Below are 24,441 nucleotides of genomic sequence, written 5' to 3' on the forward strand. Positions count from 1 at the left end.
CAAACCCATTTTCTCATTTATTTGTCCCCTCTTCCCAACATTGTTTCTGTTTTTTATTAAATACGGCCGAGGCAAACACCCTCTTAATATTAGGCAGATACACATGTGTGCTCAAGTGTTTCCAGCTATTAGCTACACGGGGCTTAGACAAAGAGAGGGAATAAATGGAATAATAAATACAAAGAGCAAACAAGGAAGCGGTGCATGGTCATGGGTGAGGAAGAATACGATGAAGAGAGGAAGATGGTGGAAGAGGGAGGGGCAGATGGACAGGAATGGAGTCTGTGGATCATGGCAGAAAAAGAGGACAGACCTGCTGAAACATGATTTGGGTGAAGGCATCACGTGGGGAGGGAGGGAAGAATAAAGGATTATGACGAGGGGAGAAGACGGATATTACTAACTGATAAAGACACCAGGAGGGAGAGAGTGAAGGAATAAAAAAGCAAAGAGTGTGTATTATTCAACCACTTGCCCTCGCCACCCTCCCCCTCACTCTCATGCCCCCTGCAGCTCTGTGCTGCTGGTTGTGCTTTGTCCTGATAAGAACCAGTGACAGTCACTCTCTCTCACACACACACACACACACACACACACACACACACACGCTAAAGCAGTATAGTCAAACACACAGCCGTGCACACAGCGAGGCCCCTCAAGCGGCCTTGGCCTACAATGTGTGGGATGTCCTTTTCTGGAGTGTGTGTGTGTTTTCTGCTCAGTGTCGGAGTACCAGCCAGGGTAAACACAGTGTGCCAGAATGTCACGGTCCAGGGCCTTCACACCTCCATCACAAATAACCCTTTCAACCATGGAGTGTGTGTGTGTGTGTGTGTGTGTGTGTGTGTGTGTGTGTGTGTGTGTGTGTGTGTGTGTGTGTGTGAACCATGGAGTGTGTGTGTGTGTGTGCGTGTGTGTGTATGTGTGTGTGACAGGGAGAGAAAGGAAGAGAGTTAGCATGTGTTTCTGTGACTGTTTAAGGATGTGTGGGTAGGCTGCATGCTATAAGTGCATGTTCTTGGTTAGGGTGTGAGAGACAAACGGTGCTTGAGAAAATATATCCATGCGTATTGTTATGCGTTGCAGCCACATCGAGCCTCTCTTATTAACGCCCCGTCTAAGGATGATGCGTCAGACACTAACGTTACTTTTGTGTAATTGGCAGCAGACAGTTGAGCTTAAGTAGGAATACATGTGCGTCTCCCAGCACAACTGCAGCGACGCTTTGATACACACAGATGATTATCTACAGTGTGTGCCCGAAGATTAAACGGATGTTTGAGTCTATTAAAAAAAGAATGGTTCAGTGTTATTTGCATTCTTGCCAAACGTTAGATGAGGAGATTGATAACACTCTCATATCTGTAGGGTAAATATGAAGGTACAGCAAGCAACCAGTTAGCTTAGCTTAGCACAAAGACCAGAGACAACAGGGAACGGCTAGGCTGGGTCTGTTCAGGGCAACAAAATCCACCGACGAGCATCTCTGAAACTCATTACGACGTTATATCCCTAACTCTTCTCAAGAACGCAAATAAGTGCTTTGCAACGTTGCAAACAGTCTATTATTGTCCACTGTTGTGTATCCATGCAGAGAGGGGACATAATATCATCAGAGCCACATATTTAATGGTACACAGACACGGAGAACAGCGATGAGGAAACCATTAAGACTCAATGGATGTCCATAAACAGGATGCCTACGAGCGTTGTTTACTTTTAAAACAAAATGCACGACAGCATAATGACCAAAAGTGGGAGTTTGAACAATCGCAAACCACAGAACCACATCCAGAAGAATTGTAATGTTTTGTATGCGATGCCCCATCACTCTTAGATTCCCCTCAGTGAGGATCTAAAGCCAACATAAACAATACCAGCATTGTTTAAAACGTATGGGAGAATCTGCAGTATGGGAAGCTAAAACTTTAAAAAAGACAAATATAAAAAAAGTAAGCAAAGAAAGAGAAAGAAATGAAAATGAGAAACGGCAAAATGCAACAGCCAGAGTTTCAGAAGGAAAGAAAAAAAAACCCTGTGCCCACAAATCTCAATCAAGTTAACCGCTGCCTTGATTGCTCGAGTGAGACTGAGCCTTCCTTTGCAGCAAAATAAACACGTAAGCATGTCTTAACATAGCTGAGCCCAACCACCCCGAACCTTGCTTGGCACTCATCAAGCCTTTGGCTCAGAATAGCACTTTCTCCTCAGCGGCGTGGAAGGAGAAGGAAGGAGCGAAGCAGGAGGAGGAATAAGTGGAGAAAAGTGGAGGAAGAAATGGCCAATCAAGTTCCTTGAAAAAGGAAAGTATACAAAAGGAAGAGAGGGGGAATATAGTATATGAACAAAGGAATAACATTACACCCTTCTTTCACTCTCGCCTCCCTCGCTCTCCAATTGTTTTGTATTTAGAATAAAGTAACTCTTACTCCGCTCCTGCAATTTTCCGCCTGGTCGCTTCTTAATTCAAGAATTTGTTTATTGTGCCATTGGAGGCATTGTTGATTCATGCATATTTGATTTGGAAATGTCACTCATTATATTTATTTCCTCTCTGCTGACTTGCTCTATGCATCCCCCCCCCCCCCCCTACATGACAGTCTGTTCACAAAAACAAACAACACTTTTACTCCTTGGTCGGCTTGTTTCAAACAAAACTTGCTATTTCTCTGCGAATCACAAGAAAAACAAAAAAACGTTTTACATGCAATGCTATTTGGTCAAGCAATTTACGGCTGGATGAGAAATTGCTGGTTGGGTGAGAGGGAAAACGGAAAATAAAGCAGTTGAAAGTTGACAACACGCTGATCCATTGGGTTGCCATGGTAACATAAGATTCAGATACTGAGCAGATGAGAGCGAAACACTTGGGAGAGGAAAATAAAAATTCCGGACGGAGAGGAGGAAGTGTTGATCAGGACACTGATTTTATTGAGATTAACTATCTATTAGGCCATGAACTATTCATTATTACGGTAAGCATTTCAGTCAGGATAGCAAAGCAATGGAATACCTTGGTCTTAACGTAAAGACTTAAACATTTGACCGGCTTGTCCTACATTTTCTTTGTTGTTTTTCTGTCTACTGGATACAACACTCCCTCAGACCACACAGCCACGGACACAAGGAGCAGCCACCTCTCAACCCTGTGTGCAAACTTCTTTCTGGCCTTTGATCACAGTTTGAAGATGAGTCTTATTTAATCCCGTCTACTGTGTTCGTCTGCGGGAGGGAGCAGCGAAGGTCTGAGTGAAATGTCTGCTATCCAGAGAGCTGATTTCACTCTTATGTTAAACACTGCTATCTGTATGCAGGGGTGAGCTACAGCACGGCCAAAAGGATCGTTCCGGGTCTAAATTAACACACACACACACACACACACACACACACACACACCCTGATGGCATACCGACCCATTCCCACTCCAACGGTAGATAAAGAGGCTAAACCATAAGGTATTAAGGAAAAGAGGCGCATATCTATCCTCGTTCTCCTTTCTTTAACTATATATAATCCACGCACAGAGGCGGCAAGGTGACGGCAAAGAAGTATGAGAAAGAGATGGGGTGAACGAGCTTCAAAGTGGTGAGGGATTGGGTGGAGGGAGAGAGAGACGGGAGAGGAAAAGGATAAGTCTAGCCTACAGGAAGAGCTGTACTTATTGGGGCATTGAGAGCGCAACTAATGGATATGGCAGCTAGGGGAAGGATGATGAATGACTGTGTGTGTGTGTGTGTCAGAATGTTTACACTTTTGTGCATGATTGGTATGGTAGTTGTGTGTCTATTGTGTGTGTGTGTGACAGCAGATGATGGACGCTCTAGTGGAGCATGTGGTAGATGGTTTCTCGGGCAGACGAGGTGATGGGAGAGGTCTCTCTGTCCACATGCCACTGTCAGCCGGTCCGTCTATCCCTTCTTTCTTCCTTTCTCGATGGTCCACTCTCTCACTCTCTCCATTTATTATTCTCCATACTGTCTCGCTCCATTCTTGCTACTCCCGGTTGAAACAAAGGTTCTACCTCAATAAACATACTGCACCAAAGGCATCTTTTTAATAGCAATGTGTTGAGAAATACTTGACACCTATAAGCCTAAAAACTGTATTTAATCAGCATCGCTCTAATACATGTGACACTACACTACAAGAGCCCTCCCCTCCTGTGCTCCATCAATATTCCTACAAAGTTGCTCTGTTTACTTGTGCATGCTGCTTTCCTTTCGATTTTCCTTTCCCTCACTGCAGGCCTTTCCTGTTTACCCATGCGTCGCCCCTCTGGCCTCTCTCAGCTCAGAGTGTGCTAGCCAGCGCTCTCCCCATGTCTTGCAGATGGGCACACTAATCCGCTAACATTAGCTCCGTGAGGCGTGAAGACTGGGCCTGTGTGTTGTTTTGGATGGGCACGCAGGCTGCGGTTTAGCATGCTAGTGTCGGGGATTCTGCACAGCTCCGGTTGAGAGGAGAGATAAAGAGGAAGGTAATTGGATAAAGGTTGACCAATTAATAAAGGCCGGTGATTCAGGCCGGCCAACGAGAGAGGGGGGGGGTAATCCGCGTAGAGATAACGGGGAGAGTCAAACACAAGGAGATAGCGGTGGGATTGTGTGCGTCTACGTGTGTGTATTTGAACATATATGTGTGTGTGTGGCATCAATCAGATAAAGAACAGGCATGACTGTCAGTCACTTGGGAGTGCAGTGGATTTACATCCATAAGTCCATTGAGAAGATGGATTTGAATGCATTTATCCGTGCCTCTTAATGTATGCAAGACTGTGTTTGGCAATATAAAAAAAAAGTACAATGCAAACATGGCGTAGCTGTGTGTACGTCAGTAATATTCTTGTATACACTCCAGCAGTTGAGAAACACTTGTTATGCCCTGCATGCCGCCCGCTGGAGCTGCCACTCGACACGATTGATATTAGCTTTTATGCTAATGCAGCATTTGGCTATGTAAGAACAAGGCAGTATTTCCATAGACAGTCATTCATCGCGCCTGCTTATGGCCTTATGGGCCACGACAGAATTATTGCTGCACAGTACACAAGCTGTTGTCACTATGCCAAGAGGCAGGCACGCACACACACACACACACACGCACGCACACGCACACGCACGCACACACACACACGTACACGTACACAGCAGCAGACACACACAGCAGGGTGATGTGAGGAAACCCGGAGGTGAAAGCCACAGAAGGTGTGAGGTTAAAGGTGCGTGCATGTGTGTGTGTGTGTGTGTGTGTGTGTGTGTGTGTGTGTGTGTGTGTGTGTGTGTGTGTGTGTGGCTGAGTGCAAGGAATTACAATTTGCATATGGGAGAAAATAACCACACTTCATTGTGTAATCAGGTACAGTATATGTGAAAAGTAGTGGTCATACCCTGAAGAAGAAGAGTGTGAGAATCTATTCCTTTACATAAAAATATGTTACATTACAAAGATCTATTTGCACAGATCTTCTTTTAATATGACGTTCAGCAAGACTATAAAACATAAAATCCCATGAGCTGCATTTTGGATTTATCCACACTTATGTCGAGGGGAATAAACATACAATTGCATCAGGGCTACAAAAATGACAACATGAAAGCGATGCGGTCAAATCGGCAGTGTGAATCTCACCTCAGAGATGTTGACGCGTCCCTCCTGGAAAGAGCAGTCGTTGGCGTTCTGGGTGCACATGTGACGGTACTTACACCAGTGGCATGGGAACGAGCCGTTAACACAGGAGAGGCAGCTGAAAGGGAGAGGAGATGGTTAGGGAGCTAGCAGGGTCACCAGGGTCATGTGTCGATGCTTCGTTTGAGAAAACGGAGTTATGGCACAAAAAAAAAAGAAACCTGACAGAGTGAGAGAATGTCAAGAATGTCAAATGTAAGTGTGAAAAAAGGAATTACAGACTATGAACCAGTAACATCGCATACTTGATGTGTGAAACGAGCTGAGAAACAACACAGGATATAATAAAATGTTAATGTTAATACTTTAACTGTGTTTTTCAAATATTGACTCTACTAATTTCCATATTCTTCCATACATCAGCTTGCGTCCCTTTATCATCCAATGTCAAATTTGGACAACCTTGTCTGGAATCCTCTTTTTGAACCCCCCAACACACACACACACACACACACACACACACACACACACACACACACACACACACACACCCATATCTTCCACCTTATCTATCAACTGTCTTAACCTCTGTCTCCTGCTCACTTCCCACTCCCTCTAACTGTCCATGGCTTCTATATGTTCAATGATCTTCCTCACAATCGGCCTACTCTCCGCATATATCTCCCCTCTTCGGACCCTTTCTATACCTCTGCTGCGTCATTCTCTCCATCCATTCAGCCCTGAGCCTCTTTCTGTCCCTCCGCCTCGCGCTCTATCCATCCCTTTCATTCGCTGCCTTCTCATTTTAAAAAAGCTCTCCCCCCCCTGTTCTTTGTCTAAAGCTCTCTTTCATCCGTGGGGCTAAGAGCGCTCCACCATTTTAAATTCACCTGCTTTAGCTGAGGCGAGGTGCAGATAGACGGGCTGAAAAGAGAAAGATGGGAGAAAGAAGAGACCGAAAGAGAGAAGGGGGAGATCAAAAGCAGGTGGATTTCCCTGAGAGAGGTTTAGACGCCAGGTATCGTGGGAGAGAGAGGGGGGAGAAAATAGGAATGGGGGGGTGTAGCCCGAGGGGCTTTGCGTGGGAGTCTCATGGGAGGAGGAGGAAACATTAGGTTGAAAGTTAGAAAGTGTGTAGACAGGTGTGTGTGTGTGTGTGTGTGTGCGTCTAAGGGAACCGTGGAAGAAAGCCAGACAGGTTCAAGTATGCAGTTTATCAACACGGCTTCGTGTTATTGGTCCTCTCTCGGCCCCAGAGAGATACCACGCTACTTGGTATTTCATTATTATGCGCAGCATTATCTAATGTAGCCATTATGAGCTTACAAATAAAATTGCTCCATTTTATTACGAAGCTCACTGTAGTTCAGTTTCAGAATTTCTTCAGTGTGACTCATTTGGCCATTATGGTGTATGTGAGCATATGGTTTATTGGCAATATAATGAAATACTACATCTAATACAGTCGAGGTAAGCAAGTCTGGATCCATAACAATAAAAGAGCGAGTCGAGGTGCTTAACATACCGGCTGATTTGTATTCAACCACATCTGCCAGGTGCGAATGTGCGCGTCTGCCTGAACCACTATGAGCACACTCCCCGCTAGCTCTCGAGTGTGTTTTAACCCCGTGTAAAACGCCAACAGCCCCCCTCTCTCATCCGCATGAAAAATTAGGGCTCTAGCGATTCGGCTCTGAGACGGAGCAAACGCACGATTCCATCAAACCCCGACGTGGATTCATTTGGATAAATTAGGGCCGCTCGTTTGTCAGGTGCGCACTGTAAGTGATCGTTTCCAACCCAGACCCCCCCTCCACCCACCCACCCTCCATCCTTTTGAGCGAGATCAGAGGCTGGAGCTTAATTCAATCCCACTGCCGCTTTAATTGACCAATTTAGCATTGTGCTGAGAGAAGCTGTCCATTTAGAATGAGGGATGCGCGGCTAAGGGAATAACAGGCCTCTTAATACCGCACGAGAGCAAATAGGAGATTTGTCAATGTTGCCAACAAATGGAGGGAAAGCGATTAGGCTACGCTAGGTTAGGTTAGCATACAGTGCAGAGACTCAGACGGCAGCGATGGAGGCTTTAGCTCGATGTTTGGTCCCGGGTGAGTTGGACACAGAAGAAGGGTGTCTACACTGCACAAAAGAGCAGATGCCGTTGCTGCAAACAAACACGTGGCGAGCTAGCCGAGCTCATTGTGGAGCTTGATGGTGTTTGTGAGCTCAGCAACAATCACTTTGAATGTCAAAGAGTCGTCTTTTTTTTTTTTTTTTGTGGGGCCCACTGGTGGATCAGTGCTCATCAAAATACAGTAGGACACCAACTTAACACAGCAGGTAACCAAAACCAAGCGGCGAACCGCACAATGTATAGTTAGCAGTTCACACCCAAACACATCTGTCGCTAAGTCCTGATGCTAATCATTTCTATCTGGACTTTTATCTTTAATTCATGTCAAATCAACCTTGTTAGTGTACCAGTGACTTTGAAATAACGAGCAAAATATCAGCAGGTAACCACTGCCAACTTTCTTTGACTTTTATGTTTACGCCCTTTGAAATGAAAGACGGCGCCATTATGTGTGTCACCCAAGGCCACCGGTAGGCCCTGTCTGACAACCCCCTGCTGCTCACCCTTTGGTTCCTCTGAGTTACCACGGCCCCCCTGTCACGAGCTGCCTTAGGACCTCAGAATCTCTCTTTTAGCCCGGGTGCGGTCCGTTTTCAGGAAAAGCCCACCCAAGGCCATTTGGGGCCATTTGATAATTCGTCTTCCCTTATCCAAGGGTGGGCTCCCTTTTTTCAGACCCCCCAGTATCACCTTATTCCTCCTTCCTGTCACTCGCCATCGCCATGAGCTGCTCGTCTTTGAGCGGCGGCAGACACGCTGCCCGTATGGCCACGCTCATCATGCTAATTTAATCCGTTCATATTCAGATGCTAATCGAGCTTCAGAGCGGCGGTGTTTTTTCAGGGCTCCACACAATGGGCAATGATTTCCCTCCTCTCTCCTCTCTTTGGTCAGTTTGGAGTGTTAAATACAATCCGCTCTCGTAGCGAGGTGCTTTTGACACTCCCGCACTCGGCAAAATTAGTTATTTATTGGCTACTATTCATTTCAAAGTAGTGGAGGTGAATAATTGAATGACCCTCTAGATAGTCTCTCCCATCATTACTGGATCCCTTTAAAATGAGATGGGGGTTAATAAAACACGGAGGGGCTAGTATTCATGCACATAATTGTATTAATGCACATCCGAGTGTTTCGTTTGCAGAGAAAGAATGTGATCTGAACGCGCCTAACACTCGGAAAACAACTGCACCCGTGTTCTCTGTTTTACCTTGAAGTCACAGTTACCACATGAAGAGAAAGGTGCTTGGAAATGGCTTCATACAGACATTTAAACCCCAATTCATTGCCAGACTATCTTCACTACACTATCTTTAATAAATGGGGGGGGGGGGGGGCGGAATGAGAAAGAGGGTATGGAAATATTTAATTAAGGAGCAATCATGGCCGTGGGTGATTTTCTATTTCAATCTCGGCAATCCTTAAACTGAAACAGAGGGAATTCTAATTAGATTAATACCACTATGTAAATTTATGGCATCTTTGAAAAGGCAAGGGCCACAACATAATCAGCTGAGTAAATAAGGAGGCGGGGTGTGTGTGTGTGTGTGTTTTGGGGACGGGGCTGGGTGTCAATATGTGAGTGGAAACTATTAAGAAACACGATGGGGCAATTCCAATGGCCTGCTCATGCCTTTCAATAGCTGGTGTCAGTGTCGGCAGTGTATGGAATACACAGCAATGTATGCATAAAAATAGATGTGTGGGAAATCAAAAAGGTGATTATTGTTTCTGCCCGGAAACGTGTCTCTACATGTTTTGCGTGTCACTCCATATCCTTCACTGTGTAAAAGGCTGCAGTATTTTGACTTTAAGCCCATTAGTGTAAAACTTGACCAAGCGTCCTGGAAACATGGCCTCGCATGTGGCCGCGCCGGCCTGAAGTCATTACGCCAACGACATTACCAGTCTGATCTCATCAGACGCCACACACTGACGTCCGGGGGGGTAAAGAGCGGGCGTGACAAGAGTGCCATCTCCAAATGGGATTCTTATCTCAGCATCTCCCCTCGCCATCACGAGTTTCTGCCGAAGATGCAAAGCGCCATATCCGTAACTTCATTAAACGTGTCCATTACATCACTTGGAGGCTGTATTAGATCAGGCCGGGGGAACGGATTTAATCAGAGTTCATTGGGGTAATATCTTCAAATGGGTGACTCTCGTCTGCGTCACTTCTCTTACATTACTCCCTCTTCTGTGTCAGTGAGATCACTGCGATATTAGACTCTTTAACGTGACATCACATTTCCATACATCCACAAGGACGTTCTCTTACTTGTTTGTTGTTTTTTTTTAAACTGGGTGTTTTTCTATTTTAACATGAAGCAATTTGTACTCGCGGGATTAACATCTGATGCAAGATGTACCCTAGGCAGTAAAATGCGCTGGGAGTGAAAGCAAACACAGGGTCCTTATGGGACATGAATTAACTGGGAGTTGACATTGTAAACCACCACACCCTTAACCAGCTGAGCTAATCGTCATGGTTGGAGCGGGGGGATTTTCTGTACGACGGGCTGGGTTAAAGGTCACAGTAACGGATAAGGTGTCTGAGACATTCAGGGCTTCAATATGCTGTAAGTGACAAGAGCACAGAGAGGTGTGGCAGTGCATGTCTATGTGTACGTGCGTGTGTGTTTGCAGACAATCCTCGAAGGAGGCTCATCTAACATCCAGAGGGAAGCCAGGATGGAGCCCGTGCTGTACCCCAGGGGCCTCCCCAGCCATCTGCTGCCCCCAGGCTAATACCCCAGCAGACGTTTCACCCTCCCCTGGATCAGCGGCGGATGGGCAGGAGGGAGGGTATCATGTGGGCCGGGGCTGGAGGATTCTTCTACCCCGGCAGGGTGCATCGGGCTCGTGGTAGAAGTGACCTAGGGGTGTGGCTCGATGGGTGGTGGAGGTTTTTTAAGCAGAAGGTGGATTAGGAGAGGCGATGGGGCGGATCGGAATAAAAAGGTATTATAGTATTTGACTTTGAGTATCCGAGTGCTCGAAGCTGGAAGCTCAAAGTATTTGTTTTATCAAGGAGGTAAGAGGCGTTAATGTGGTAGAGTATGTGATTGGGAGGGATTAGGACGGACCATCGCGTAATTAATTAATCATTGAAGTATCATTAGCGTGCATCGTGGGTTATGGTAATAAGACTCAAATTACCATCTCATATCCCGATCGCTCTCATATACGGCACGTTCGATTTTTAACTCCAGTGGTAACACGAGCCTCCTGTGGAGGTCAGAGGGGAGTGGGCTGTGTGTGTGTGTGTGTGTGTGTGTGTGTCTCTAACTGTATCTCTCATTGACAGTAACATGAGGCAGCCCATGGGGAGACTGGACAAAGACATCATCTCTTTAAAGAACAAGACTAAAACAAGACACAACGTACTTTGTAATTTGTACCCAGAAATATTAATCATGGTGACTTACGACTGGTGCACGCTGCAGTTGTAAAACACGAAGTCGACACTGGCAAACTTCTTGCCCGTCTCCTTGGACTTCAGGTAGAGCTTCACTACCCGCTTGTCACCTGCAACAGACAGATACATGAATATGAATGCATATTATCTTAATCTTTACAGTTTTGGAAACAAATATAAGTACAATAAAATATAAGTTAATTACCTAATAGCTTAATTTAATCACAGGGAATAAATGTGACAAATTGGATGCACATTGAAACAATTTATTCATTGACACCATCAACGCTTTAAATTTGAATTCCACTTGTGTGACCTCAACAGATAACACACACGCACAAAGAAACACTGTAGCTTAGCAACGCGCCACTCGCGTCACACCCACAGTAGGGTGGCATTAAAAATAGCAGCACCAATCAGTGTTTGGATGCCAGAGATGATGAGAACTCATAATGGGGCATAATGGCCTCAGTTGAAGAACTACTGAGATGTCACTTTGAGGAAACTTTGAGTATATATCTGACATGTTTTCATTGCTTTGAATGTGGATACCAAACAAAGTTCTTATCATTTGTGTCTTGACAGAATTGGACATGAAATGGGTGCATAATCTCTGCGGAAAAAAAACACAAAAAGATGCAGATATTTCTAAATATAACGATAAACCGCGCTGATGTCACTACTTTGAAAATGAGCTAGGAAATTAAATGAATCTGACAACAGTGCATAATGCATGATAATGGGAATTCAAAAACAGTTGTATTTTCAGTAGATAAATGTAGACGTGTTTGGGGCTTGGAAAGGGAACGGGTGAGCTTTATGAGTGGTGACAAGGTATTCTGAATATAGATCTACGAAACAAATAAGCTGGTGACATTCAAATTCAGTTCTAGCGTTCCCCAATTCTAACCTTCAAAAAAAAAAAAAAAAAAAAACCCTTAGGGGGCTTACACATCAGTCCATGGTGATGAACATACGATGTACAATGCTAGAGATATGCACAGGGGAGAAGGAAAGAGGGGGAGATTACATAAACATAAAACGTATCAAATGGAATATGGAGTACCGACATAAAAATAACTCATTACTAAATTCATCCAATATTTCACCAAAAGTACCCATATCCACCCCGCCCGCCCACGTCTGCTCCCACTCGGTGACTTCACCATCCCGATGACTTCATCCTCCTCTACGCCCTTCCTGTGCTAACCTTTGTTCCTTGTGATCGGGATGATGTCCCGGACTGAGGGAGACAGGCAGAAGATGTGTCCACCCTGGATCCGTCCCTCCGTCTCCACGTAGTCCTCGAAGGAGCAGTTAACCCCCGCGGAAAGATCGGGCACGTTCCGAGCCTGCAGGACCAGCTAGAGAGAGGGAAGGGGGGGGGATCAGCACAATCAGCACAAGATCAATGGAAGGACATGGTGTACATGGATTGTTATAAGATATGACATGAGGGTTAATGGGTGTGGGGGGGAGCGAAGTGTGGGTATGAGTGTATGTGACAGCGGCAGCGATGAAGGAGGGCGAGTGTGTATCTCGTGTGCGTATGCAAGTGTGCAGCTATTACAGCAAGGTTAATGTGTCCGTGTTAATGTGCAGAGAGAAAGTGAGGCAAACTGTGATCAGTCAAAACCTCTGTGCTTACATCGACGAGCTGCCGACAGAACGAGAGCTCTCATAGACGCATTTAAAGATCGCCGAGCAAAGAGATACATTTGCCCCTTTTCTAGCTTGTCGCTGTTTAAATGGGTGTGAACTGTGCGATTTCCACCACGATCGGAGCTACAGACGACATACCTGGACTTCAGACATTGTGACGGAGATATTCCCGGGCTGAACGGTGAGCTCCACGCACTGCCTCTGGTCGGACGCGAACCTCTGGAGCTCTCCGGCTCGCTCACAGCGGTCCTTGCGTGAGCAACTGTGGGTGTGGCGGGCGAGAGAAGAGGAGAAAGAGGGGATGAAAAGGAAGGAAAGAACAGACGGGCGAGACAAAGGGACGGACAATATGAGCAACTGTTAGCTAATATGACAATCATATTAAAATGACAAACATGCACCCACCATCACCATCACACAGAAATGGGAGCAATAATGGAAGACAAATAGGCTAATAGCTTCCCCCAGCCATTACTGTAGGCCTTTACATCATTACCTTATTGGCCCTGACATTTGTGCAAGAACCGCTAAGCTATATGAACATCCAGTCCCCCTCATCTTTTCAGTTTACAGCCCCTCCCAATTCAAACTTCTAGGGAGATATACAGGCGGTCATTAAAGTTTCCCTGGACCGTAAAAATGATACAATTCCTACCAGCTGCATATCAATGGGGTCAGCAAATTCCCCCTGCTTATTACGAGCCAACTGGCCGTGCTAAAAAGAAAATCAGCATACAGCCCTGCATTGTAGCAGTTTAACTATTAGCTATTCATAATGCATTAGCTATCACTACACCTTCGCGCTAACAACAACTGGTCCCGGTGGTGAGAGGAAAGTGCTGATGCGGCACTCTGCTGGGCCTTAACAATAAGGATGGGAGGAAAAATGCTAACTGCCTCCTCCGAGCAGTAGACACCCCCCCCCCCCCCATCCCCTCGTTTAGTTAGCCTTCACTCGAGCTCAGCAAGAAAAAGCTGTCGCCAACCACTCCCCCGGGAGTCGCTTACTCTCACATCCACACAAACGCTGCACGCTGTACAGCCACGAGCACAGATACACAAAGGTATGTACAATTTTTCTCATTACGGACCTCTTTTCCTTCTACTGCTCCTCTGGTGTGACTTCGTTTAAATGAAGTGTGCTCGTTTGACTGGAAACACCTGCGTGTGCGTGTGTGTGTGTGTGTGTGTGTTCGCAGTTCAATACCACTGTTGATTGAAACGACCATGGCTCTTAATAAGATGTGGTTAAAAGCACCAGAGGGCTAAAAAAAAAAAGAGGCTTATAAATAATTTGCCTATTAATGCCGATTTGCCTGCAAGAGCCTCAACTAGATTTGGCAACACTATCAGGTAAGAACCGAGCGTGGTGCATTCAAGACACAAGGTCAAAATGTGCCCAAACAGAAGGACACCACTGGATCAAGTCAATCACGATTGTGAGTCTAATTTCGAAGTGTGTGTGTGTGTATGTGTGTGTGTGTGTGTGTGTGTGTGTGTGTGTGTGTGTGTGTGTGCGCCTCAAGGAAGGGCAGGTTGGTGATATGTTTTCGAAGTTTAATTAACGTACAGAGAGATGGCATTATGCCAAATGCTTGAAGGGTTCCAAGTGTGGTTTAACATCCCGTCACCTTTCAATGACACGTAACGGTTCTCACACTCCCCTGTGTGCGGACACACACCTCCTCAAGGAACTGGAGAGATTACATGCAGCGCTACGGCGTATCATTACACTTGTGAGTGACAAGGTTTATTTTCTAAACATAACTCTGAATTTTCACTGACAAATCTAATCTCACACAGTAATCTCATCGGGAAACCAAACACCATCACTAGAAGGGACTTTTCTTTGATCTGTTGCCAAGGACTACCAATGTAAGTATTAAAAAGTACACGAGAAGTGATTCATGTCAACTAAGATCAAAACCACAGATTAGCCGACTGCATGGCGAAGAGATCGCAGCTCTTAAAACTTGATTAAAAGGTGTTGAAGGCATTTCACTTCATAGCTATTATAAGCTATGAACACAATTATGAGGTGTTGGAAATAGTTCACCTTTCATTTGAGAATTTCACACATAGTAAAAACAACCTGTTTCATTTATAAAATCATCACTTCTACCACTATGAGAAAGATTCAGCTGTTTAAAGGTGTGACTGTTACATCTACCTACATGTTAACGTAGCTGTGGAATCAGGAGGGGACAGGAAACACTCATTCAGATCGACTCAAGTTTCAAGCTGTCAGTACAACAGAAAATTAAATGGTTCTGAATATCATGGCCTTTCTGAGATTCCACAAGTTAAACTTCAGTCGTTAAAAGACATAATTAAAAGTAACTAGAGACAACGTTACGGTTGTAAACCCCCACAGAAACCCAAAGGCCATACCACAAATGTATCCAGTCTATTTTCATTTGTTTGACTTTTTTACACTCCAGTCAGCCCTACATTCATACATGGAACACACTGAACATCTGATAACCAAACTGATTCTATTTCAGCAGATACTAAGGACCTGGATCCTATTTAAAGATGCTTCAAGTTGGTGCTTCCACTCCAACATCACCAGCTGACACATACTTATTTCACAATAATACACAATGCAACACATGGCTACCAAGGTGAGGTGTGGTAATGAGTGGGTGCCATACTTACACATTGTGGAGGACACACCATCCACAGTGAGGGTCTCTGGAGCCCAAACACTCCCCACAAGTGGTATACTGCTCGCAGCTTTCCACTGGAACCCTCACCACCTAGAGAGATGGAGGGGGGGAGAGAGAGGTAGAGAGAGAGAAGGGCAGGGGGATGATGAGGAAATAATTAGCATCCTCGTTGTAACCAAACATGTAAAATGAGCGGTACATTTGGCCAGATGGAGATGAGCTTCTGACAACTTATCAGACTGATTCAATTCAGCAAACAATCGGTGTGTGTTTGTGTGTACATTCCTGAGATTGAAGCGTGTGTGTGTGTGTGTTTCTCTGTGTGCGTGTGTGTTCTGGTGAGCGATTCCTGTCCAGCGGTGTGTGACAGCCTCCAGTGAAGCGTTTACAGGATAGGCCTCGCGATGATGCATGCTGGGACACCTGACAGGTGGCCGTGGCAACAGTGCTGTGATTGACAGGTGACCTCAAAAACCAACGGGAGCCAGAGGAGCAGAAGGACGGACCCCAGTGTGTGTGTGTGTGTGTGTGTGTGTACATGTATGAGCATGGATTAAAGTGTCTGTACAGAGCCTGTGCAACAAGCCCTTTAGTGCATCTATGTGTGTGTGTGTGTGTGTGTGTGTGTGTGTGTGTGTGTCTCATTCACTGCCATGACGGATGTTCCGGCCTGCTGATAGGCTGCAGATGCTGCCTAAGAAACAAGATCAAGTGTTTGAGTCGGCCCCCCCTTGCTGCTTAAGGTGATGACAGACGGTTCACAACACGGCCCCGGTGGGTCTGAGACCACGTGTGCGTATTTCAAGATATCCACAACTGACGCGGGGCGTGTTTTAGTGAGTGACGGACTGATGGCTAGCATATGCGCAGAATGCTAGTGGAGTGTTTGTGCACATGTGCTGAAAGTGTCAGCGCCACGTTGGACACTGATGGGCCCCCGAGTCGATGAGTGGCTTGATCCAAGTTTTCACGATGTGTGTGTGCACGTCTCACATCGCCGGAGACAGCGGGCTGGTTTTAAATCACGCAGTGGAGCGTGAGCGAACGCAAGGAGCGGCGTTTAACAGCTCGACCCTTGGGTAACACTATTATAGCGCGGACAGGACACACGCGGGTTTAACCATTCAAACCCCCGTCCGAGTAGTGTGGTGGGAATAAAGTAGCGCCTGGTTCCCAGTGGGGGGGGGGGGTCGACTTTTTTATGAGGCAGTCATGAGAGAGAACGAGTGATGAGTAGAGGGATAAAAGGACAAAAAAAAACACATGGCAGACAGAGACCACAGGCCCGAGGTAAGAGATAAAGCTGGCTAGCTGCACGATGAGAATCAGGCAGACAAAAGGAATGCAGCCCTGAAATATTCAACTGGAGCCAGGATTCCTCCGTGAGCTTTAAGTACAACAAAGATAGAGGATAGATATGTCATGATGGAAGGCACTGCAGCTATGAAACGTCTTCTATCAGACTGGCCTTGGGGCTGTTTGACAGAACAATACTATCTAATAATAGTAGAGGGCAGACATACACAAACACTTAACCCCCCCCACAACTTCTCTGACTTTTATGCATTTCTTTCTATACATTTGCTTATTTCCATTGCTCTTTATGTTCCTTCTGCTTCTTTCTCCGTCTCACGATCTTCCTCTGAGCATCTCATTCAGTAGCTCGCTGTCCAGAGAGAGAAAGATAGATGAAATGATGTAGACGAGCAGTGGTGGGGACCAGAGAGAGAGCAGGGGGGGGTGGTCATCTACTGAAAGTAGCTGGCTGGCTGGATGAATAGAGGGAAAGAAGGAGTGTAATGGCAGACACACACAGGGCGAATTGGCGAGGACACTGTGCTGAGTAGATGGGATATGGTGGCGGACGGCTGCTATGTGTCATTGTCAGAACAAGTGTGAGTCTAGTTTTCGTGTGAAAGGAGAGCTGAAAGAAGGATGGAACAAGGGGATCTGTAAAAGGAATGACAGAGGAGGGGGAATGAGTGCGAATGAATGAGCGGATAATGGCAAAGTGGCTGAGGGGAGATCGGCTACAGTTGAGGATATGTGATTGGACACCTTGGGAGAAAGAAATCATCACAGGATGTCTTTCAAATAGTTTATGATTTAAAAAAAAAGAAAAGAAGAAGGACTGTAAATGGGGAGAAGGAGCGAAAATGGCCCGTTCCTCATATCACGGACACAAACCAATTCCCCCTCGTCTTCTTCATAAATCATTATGGCTGTGATTAAGGACAAGGGTCCACATAAATCATGCTAACACTATGGGTCCTTGGTGAGCTAGCATAACCTTATCACTGCCCTGAGTAATGATAGATAGGTCCTATTGTTCACAATTGTTCCCGTATTGCTACTAGTGAACACACGACGGCCTCTCTTCAGCGGGCGTGGCATACAGCTGTGTGATGTGGTAGGGGGCTATGATGGCTGTTTTTTCCCAGTGGGGATATTAAATGCTTTACAGGAATGTTCTTAAGTCGCCACATGTGGATCCAAAGAGGAACGTGTGTCTGCGTCGGGAACACTGCTTCCCCACAAACACACACAAGCACACTCCCTCTCTCCATCGCTCTCTCTCGATGGCTCTTTTAATGAAAGCCAATTCCCGACAGTGTGCCACATTACTCCTTTAAATGACCTTATAAACCAAGGCCGCCATCTCCTCTCTCTTGCCGTCTCCTTATTTACAATAGCGCCAACCGCTGTAACTCAATTCTCCTTCCTTGGCTTCTCCTCTTGCCGTGCTGTCGGCCCTCTACCCCGACCGCATCACAATGCCACGACATCTCCTTTCTGCTATAAACTTTCCACCTTTCCTCTCCGATCTGTTTTTACAGAGCACCATCACCTGCCTTTAAACGTCCGGCTAACAGGCTTTGTGACGGTCACCCCCAACACCCAGAGGACCTGTAAAGCTTTCAGCACGGCTTTTCATTGGTTGTTAAATCCACAGACATAAAAGGATCGGCCTTGTTGCGGCTTCCTTTTTCTTTAACATTCAAACACAGGGGGAGTCTACAGTACAGCACAGGATAAGATAGAGGGGGCTCTTCTATTGGTTACACTGTCTGACAGCCAAGAGGAAGAAATCAGTTTATTTTCAGTTATTTTTAGACATCTGCATGAGACTCTGCATCATAAATTAGTAACGTGCCACGCCTCCTTGAACAACTATCACTGAACCTCTTGTGCTTAACTCTTAGCCTCATATGGTTCTAATCCCAGAGCTCAGGATCAAATAGCAGCAAAATTGGGTTTTCTACCGGGGAGTGTCGATTTTAGCAGAGAGCACACGGACGCAGTCAGCTTTCCGGCGATACATTGAAGAAAACTGTGTGTATTTGGTGGGGAAGAAAGTCACATGTTCAGGTTCCAGAGAAAAAAAAGTTCACAGAAGCCTCATAAACTTGTGGCTCTTTTATTGCTCCTCTCCTTTCATCCAAAACGTACTCTATAATCTTAACTAGACGTGGTCGAGCAGAATAGAAATTCAGAGAAAGAGTCCTATTTTAAATAAAAAAGTGTATTTAACCAGTAGCTGACTGGAGGAGCAGACACTGAGAATAGGATGAGGAAGATGAGATGTTATCACCTGCCATCATCCCTCCTCTCCGTTCACTGCCAGTAACCACACACCTGCATTATTTCAATAAATGTCAAGCGTCCTCCGTCTTCTCGTGGTTTAATCTGTGCTGGCAGTGAACAGCAATGTGCATGAAAGAAACTAAATCAATATCTATCAATATAGCCACTGAATGGCCCAGAACAGGGAATATCACAGAGGAATAGAAAGACATCATTTGTTACGTCTCCAACCGTCGGTCTACGATGTGATGTGGCTTCCATTACCGTTTTAATTCATGCTTTGGCATCGGTGCCACGTCGTTCCTACAATCAGCCATTAGAAATAGGAGCTCTACCCGGGAGTGGTCTGGCTATCCCTGAGGCGTTGTGCAGAAACATGTCTCTCAACAGGGTGTCCATGTAAGTGTTGCTTCTTCCAGTGCTGGAATACCTGCTCAGGGGGGGGATGTTGTATCAAAGGCCAGGTTAGCATGTGTGCATTGACTGGATTGTGAGGGGGCTTAGGAGATCAATGACCGGCTAGGAGCATGATGTGTTGACTGATTGGAGATAAGCAACAAATAAGACTCGGAGAGTCTGGCACTGAAAAGGGGAGGTGCTGAAGGACGGATGAAGGGAGGGGAGGATGGGTAAAGGTTGTGTATAAGGAGAAAACAGAAGTGAAAAAACACCAATCAGATCGTTGTCTTCCATCAAAAAAATCTTCTCGTTGTCACATTCGATCTGCTGGCCTCCTCGCACTAAATTGCCGTTACACTGTAGCGATGTTATTGACACGTCTGGACATTGTGGTCAACTCAAATTGTTTCCTGCAGACCTGTTTTAGTGAATTAGGTGTTGTATCAGTGAAAGAAAAAAGTGCCCGCTGTGATGATTGTAATACTGCCCTTCCTGCCTCTCTCGCTATCTTTATCTCTCTCATATTGTGTTTTGTCTGTGGTTTCCCCCTCCAGATGAGCTCTCCTTCTTTTTGTCCTCTTTAATCCATCTCGTTCTCTTGAACTGGCTCAATAATTAATCCGCTCCATTGTTTTCCCTCTTGTGAAATACTGGTTTGATCTCTTGTTCTACTGCATGCTGAAAACAAGAGGCAGATCAAGCAGCTCATTTATTTGTCCTTTGTGCGTGCACATAGGCCAATAAAGTTGAAGACTCAAATTCCCTTCTTCTCTGCGACTGCCATGAGACAACGTGTTATTAAGCATCTTAAAACTAGAAGCACCTTCAAATACAATGTCGGAAAACCTTCAAAGTCTCATGTGATGGCTAGAGCTGACGACATCCCTGTCGACATGGTTTCTGTAGTTTGGACTTATTGCATTATTAGCACTGTTAGCCATGAGCTGCCGGCTCAGGTGTCGCCATGCTGAGAACTGTTGAAATGCTCCCAATCTTGTATCTCACACCTTTAAAATGTCTCTAAAATCAAAATAACATAATAGAGCTCCTTGTCCTTCATAATGTCGAGTTATAAGTAAGATAAGACAAAATTATTTGTCTCTTTTTTTATTATTATTATTTTTTTTACTAAGCTAGAAAGAACCAGAGCAGGATATATGAAGTAAGTATTACAGATTGGACTGGTAAGAGAATACCTAGAATCAACATCAAACACTGAAAAATAAAGATGTGAGCACTCATCCCTCCTCCTATGGACACCCCCATTAACTCTTCCAAATAGAGCTAATCTCAGCCTAGAGGTCAATACACTTTCTCTCTCTTTGTGGAGCTACTTTCCCATAATACTCCTCGTGATAGAGAGGGCTTGATAGAAAAACAGAGTTGAGAGAAAACAGAAAAAGAAGAAAACCGAGACAGAGACAAAGGACGAGGCGGAGATCGAAAAAACCGCAGCAAACGAAGAATTGGAACAAAGAGACTGTAGAAAGAGAGAGAGAGGTAAATGTGACCGGCTAAGGTAGAGGGGCCTAGGGGTCTTCTAATTAAGTGAGGATGGGAGAGGCCGGCGGCCTGGTAAATGACTCTGTCACTTTAGTAAATGGACTTGGTGAGGAGTGAGGAGCCACACAGCTGGCATTTCCATTAGCACTGGCAGGCGACCCACCACCTTATACGCAGACAGATAGAAACAGGGGAGAGAAGGAGTCGGGGAAAGGAAGGAGAAAGGCTGCTTTTCTTTAGTTGCTCTCACAAGTGTGAAAGTCATGCCAGGTAGGTGCATGAATGGATGGTGATTGTGGAGCGAACCGAGCAGAATAAACTCAACTTTGAGGTTCGCTTTGTGCTAATATCTATGCTGTCATTCAAATGACTGCTGGCAAGTTTCACAGGGGGTTTTGAAATATTCCAGCGTCTAAATTGCAAATTAGAGAGAATTGGTTGAAACAGTTGAATGTGCACCAAAACAAAGCTCCGTCACGAACAAATCCAAAGACGTGAAAATCGATGCAGGAGAGGAAGAAATGTCCTGACTTTAAATTGTTATTGGGGATGAAGCTTTAAACAGGCCAGATACTACATTTCCCTTGATGCAACCTCACAGCACCTCTCATTAGACTCTCCTCACCCAGTAAATGCAAAAGTCTCTCAAATTTTCAGTTTGTAACTCAGGCTTTCCGTAAGAAAATGTAAGTCTCCAAGTAAAGACAGACCCTATGACATTATCAGGGATACTTTCCAGTATTTAAGAAAAAGAAAAAAGACTTTGCCTAACAGTTTTCACGGGCTGAGTAGCATGAAAGACAGGTTTCTCTGATGTTGCATTTTGAAATATTATGATATCTGTCCAGAGAATTGTTTTTCTGTTTACATTCCTTCTGATGCAACTTCCAAAAAATGCAGTACAGGGATTTGTTTGTTTTCGTTTTGATCGTTATGTTTTTCTTGCGTAGGAAATGGGCTACAACTCAATTTCGTAGTGCATCCCTGTGTTGCACAAGGACAATACATTATCCTTGAATCTTTGTTCCAGCATCTCGAATGTGAGCTTTAGGTTTAAACTGTTGACTGAACTCAACAAGGACTTTGAAGAAGCCTATCCGGAAATAATTTTGTCTAAAAATGCAACAACAAAAAAACAACAACTGGAAGACATCCATCACAAGTTTCCGGAAGTAAGTCTTTTTTTTTTTGTGGTGTCTGATAGTGTCTGGCAGAAAATGTGCAGTTCTACTTCCCACTCCCATTTGATACAGGATAACTAGATCTGAAGAGGCATGCTGTGCATGAATTTCACTTAAATTGGAAACAATGTGCCGTGCATGAATGACACTTCACTGTTCTTCCAAATGTGGTTGGTGGTTAAGGCCCGGGACATGAATACAGCACCATGCCAATCGGAGCGGCTCAGTGCGCCATGCCAGCTTTTGATTGGCTTCGACCAATGACAATCAGTCAGAGACACGTCTTTCCGCCCCGATCACTGTCAAGCAACAGGAGGACCAATTGTACAGCCAATTGAAAGTGACTGAGAAGAAAAAGGAGGAGGGGGAGATGGAGGGAGAGAGAAACCATTAACCCCCCCTATCCATCTCGCCCTCCTCCCTAACCCTATCAGTCCGCTCTATCATGCCATCCTCTGGGAAAAGACGGAGGAGTAAAACGGGGAGAGATGAGAGAAAGACAGCTATCTAGTGACAGCTAGACTTCCATTAGGACTGATAGCATCACGCCAAAGACAAGTGTCTGAGCACACTTTTCTGATGAGGCACGCACACTTTCAATCAAGTACACGCTTTTTTTTTTTTTTTAGGGGAAGAACCACAAGGACAGGAAAGAAGCGAGAGAAAAGGCAGGACTATAGAGAGGAAACGAGAGAGAGAGAGGAGTGAAGTTTGGAAAGCATCGCTCTCTGGCGTATGATGGGATCTTGGTCAGTCTCCTCACATATCACAATCACGTCTCTCCTTTGTTGTTTCTTCTCTTCTTTCATCATGCCATACAAAGATGTGAGTAGGGCTGCAATGAAGAGCTATTCTTATTGATTTATCTGCAGTTTATTTTTCTCACTACTCCTACAAATTTGGCTACAGACGTTTACAAAAATGGACAAGAGGTCCCGAAACGTGGACATGGACTAACACGTGTGTGGGTGCATGTGCTCAGTCCTGTGCTATAATGGTTTGAACTCTTGTAATTGAGAGCCAGATACCAACATGGCTGCACCCCCACCTGCACCACCACTTCTTCCTTCTAGTCACTGTACTCCTGTCTCCGCCTCACTGCACCAGGTCTATTAACATTTACATAACAATGACCACCGCCTTGCTCAAAGTGTGTGTGTGTGTGTGTGTGTGTGTGTGTGTGTGTGTGTGTGTGTGTGTGTGTGTGTGTGTGTGTGTGTGTGTGTGTGTGTGTGTGACATGCAAGTGTTCATTCAAGCTTTACACTGTCAAGCCAGTGAGTGGAAAAGATGAAGCTGGAGTCGTGGTCATAAATCTAAATGACCAACCCGGATGGTTAGCGAGCTCAGTAGCTGAACGAAACTGAAGAAAAATAAATAATTAATAATAATAAAGAAAACTGGAGGGAAAAGTCCCTCCACTTCTACATCTGATCTCAAGCATTTGAAGCAAATCTGATTTCCTGTGTGCTAAACGTACGATCGGAGTGATAAAACAAAAGTGTCAGCCGACAGTCGCCGATGTGTAAACGCCGCATTACGCACTTGTTAACTTCGGGAGTTCCTCAGTCAGCCAGTTTGATAAATTATGGAAAATTAATCTTTGAGCTACTTAGAACTGACTGATTAGCTGTATCCAGTTCACTAAAATGTCAGTCTTGATTGATACAACCAGCTGCTTATTATGTGTGTTGATGTCAGTCTGTGCTAATGTGTTTGCTAACGAGATTGGCAGCGACCCAGTAATACGTGAACGTAAACAGATCGACACACACACACACACACACACACACACACACACACACACACACACACACACACACACACACACACACACACACACACACACACACACACACACACACAGAGGATTGATGTCTGACGAAACCTTAGGGGTAACATATTACGTGATGAGGCCTTGTTGAGAGAGCCAGCAACACAATGCAGACCATTGTTTGCTATTGTAGGATTGTGGGGACTCAAACCAACATCTTGTGAATGGAGAAGTTTGTGTGTGTGTGTGTGTGTGTGTGTGTGACCACGTGCACGTGCACGGATACAGATTCCTTGGAGGGATGAGATTCTTGGTGAAATGTGGAGGGGGAAAACTCTTTCAGATGCTGAATGGAAAGTCAGACAATGGTGTTAGCCCACACACACACACCCTCACACACAAACATGTGCATGTTTGTGTGTGTGTGTGCGCACAATCAGAGGTATGCAGATGCAGTTGAATCAATGCATGAGCACATGAACCAGCAAT

The 24,441-nt window shown here is 45.2% G+C and overlaps 1 protein-coding gene across 2 annotated transcripts in view; it reads right to left on the bottom strand.

The window, feature by feature from the left end:
* The window catches only part of plxna1b (plexin A1b), a 174,228-nt gene that overhangs the window by 65,193 nt on the left and 84,594 nt on the right, over positions 1-24,441 (bottom strand). For both annotated transcript variants that reach the window (XM_084038176.1, XM_084038175.1), the window contains exons 5-9: positions 15,501-15,601; positions 12,981-13,104; positions 12,391-12,544; positions 11,191-11,290; positions 5,629-5,743 (exon numbers count right to left, since the gene is read on the bottom strand). In XM_084038176.1, coding sequence (XP_083894302.1) covers positions 5,629-5,743; positions 11,191-11,290; positions 12,391-12,544; positions 12,981-13,104; positions 15,501-15,601 — 594 coding nt within the window. The remainder of the gene's footprint in view (positions 1-5,628; positions 5,744-11,190; positions 11,291-12,390; positions 12,545-12,980; positions 13,105-15,500; positions 15,602-24,441) is intronic.

The sequence above is a fragment of the Eutrigla gurnardus genome (assembly GCF_963514095.1).
Source record: "Eutrigla gurnardus genome assembly, chromosome: 2".
Classification (NCBI taxonomy): Eukaryota; Metazoa; Chordata; class Actinopteri; order Perciformes; family Triglidae; genus Eutrigla; species Eutrigla gurnardus.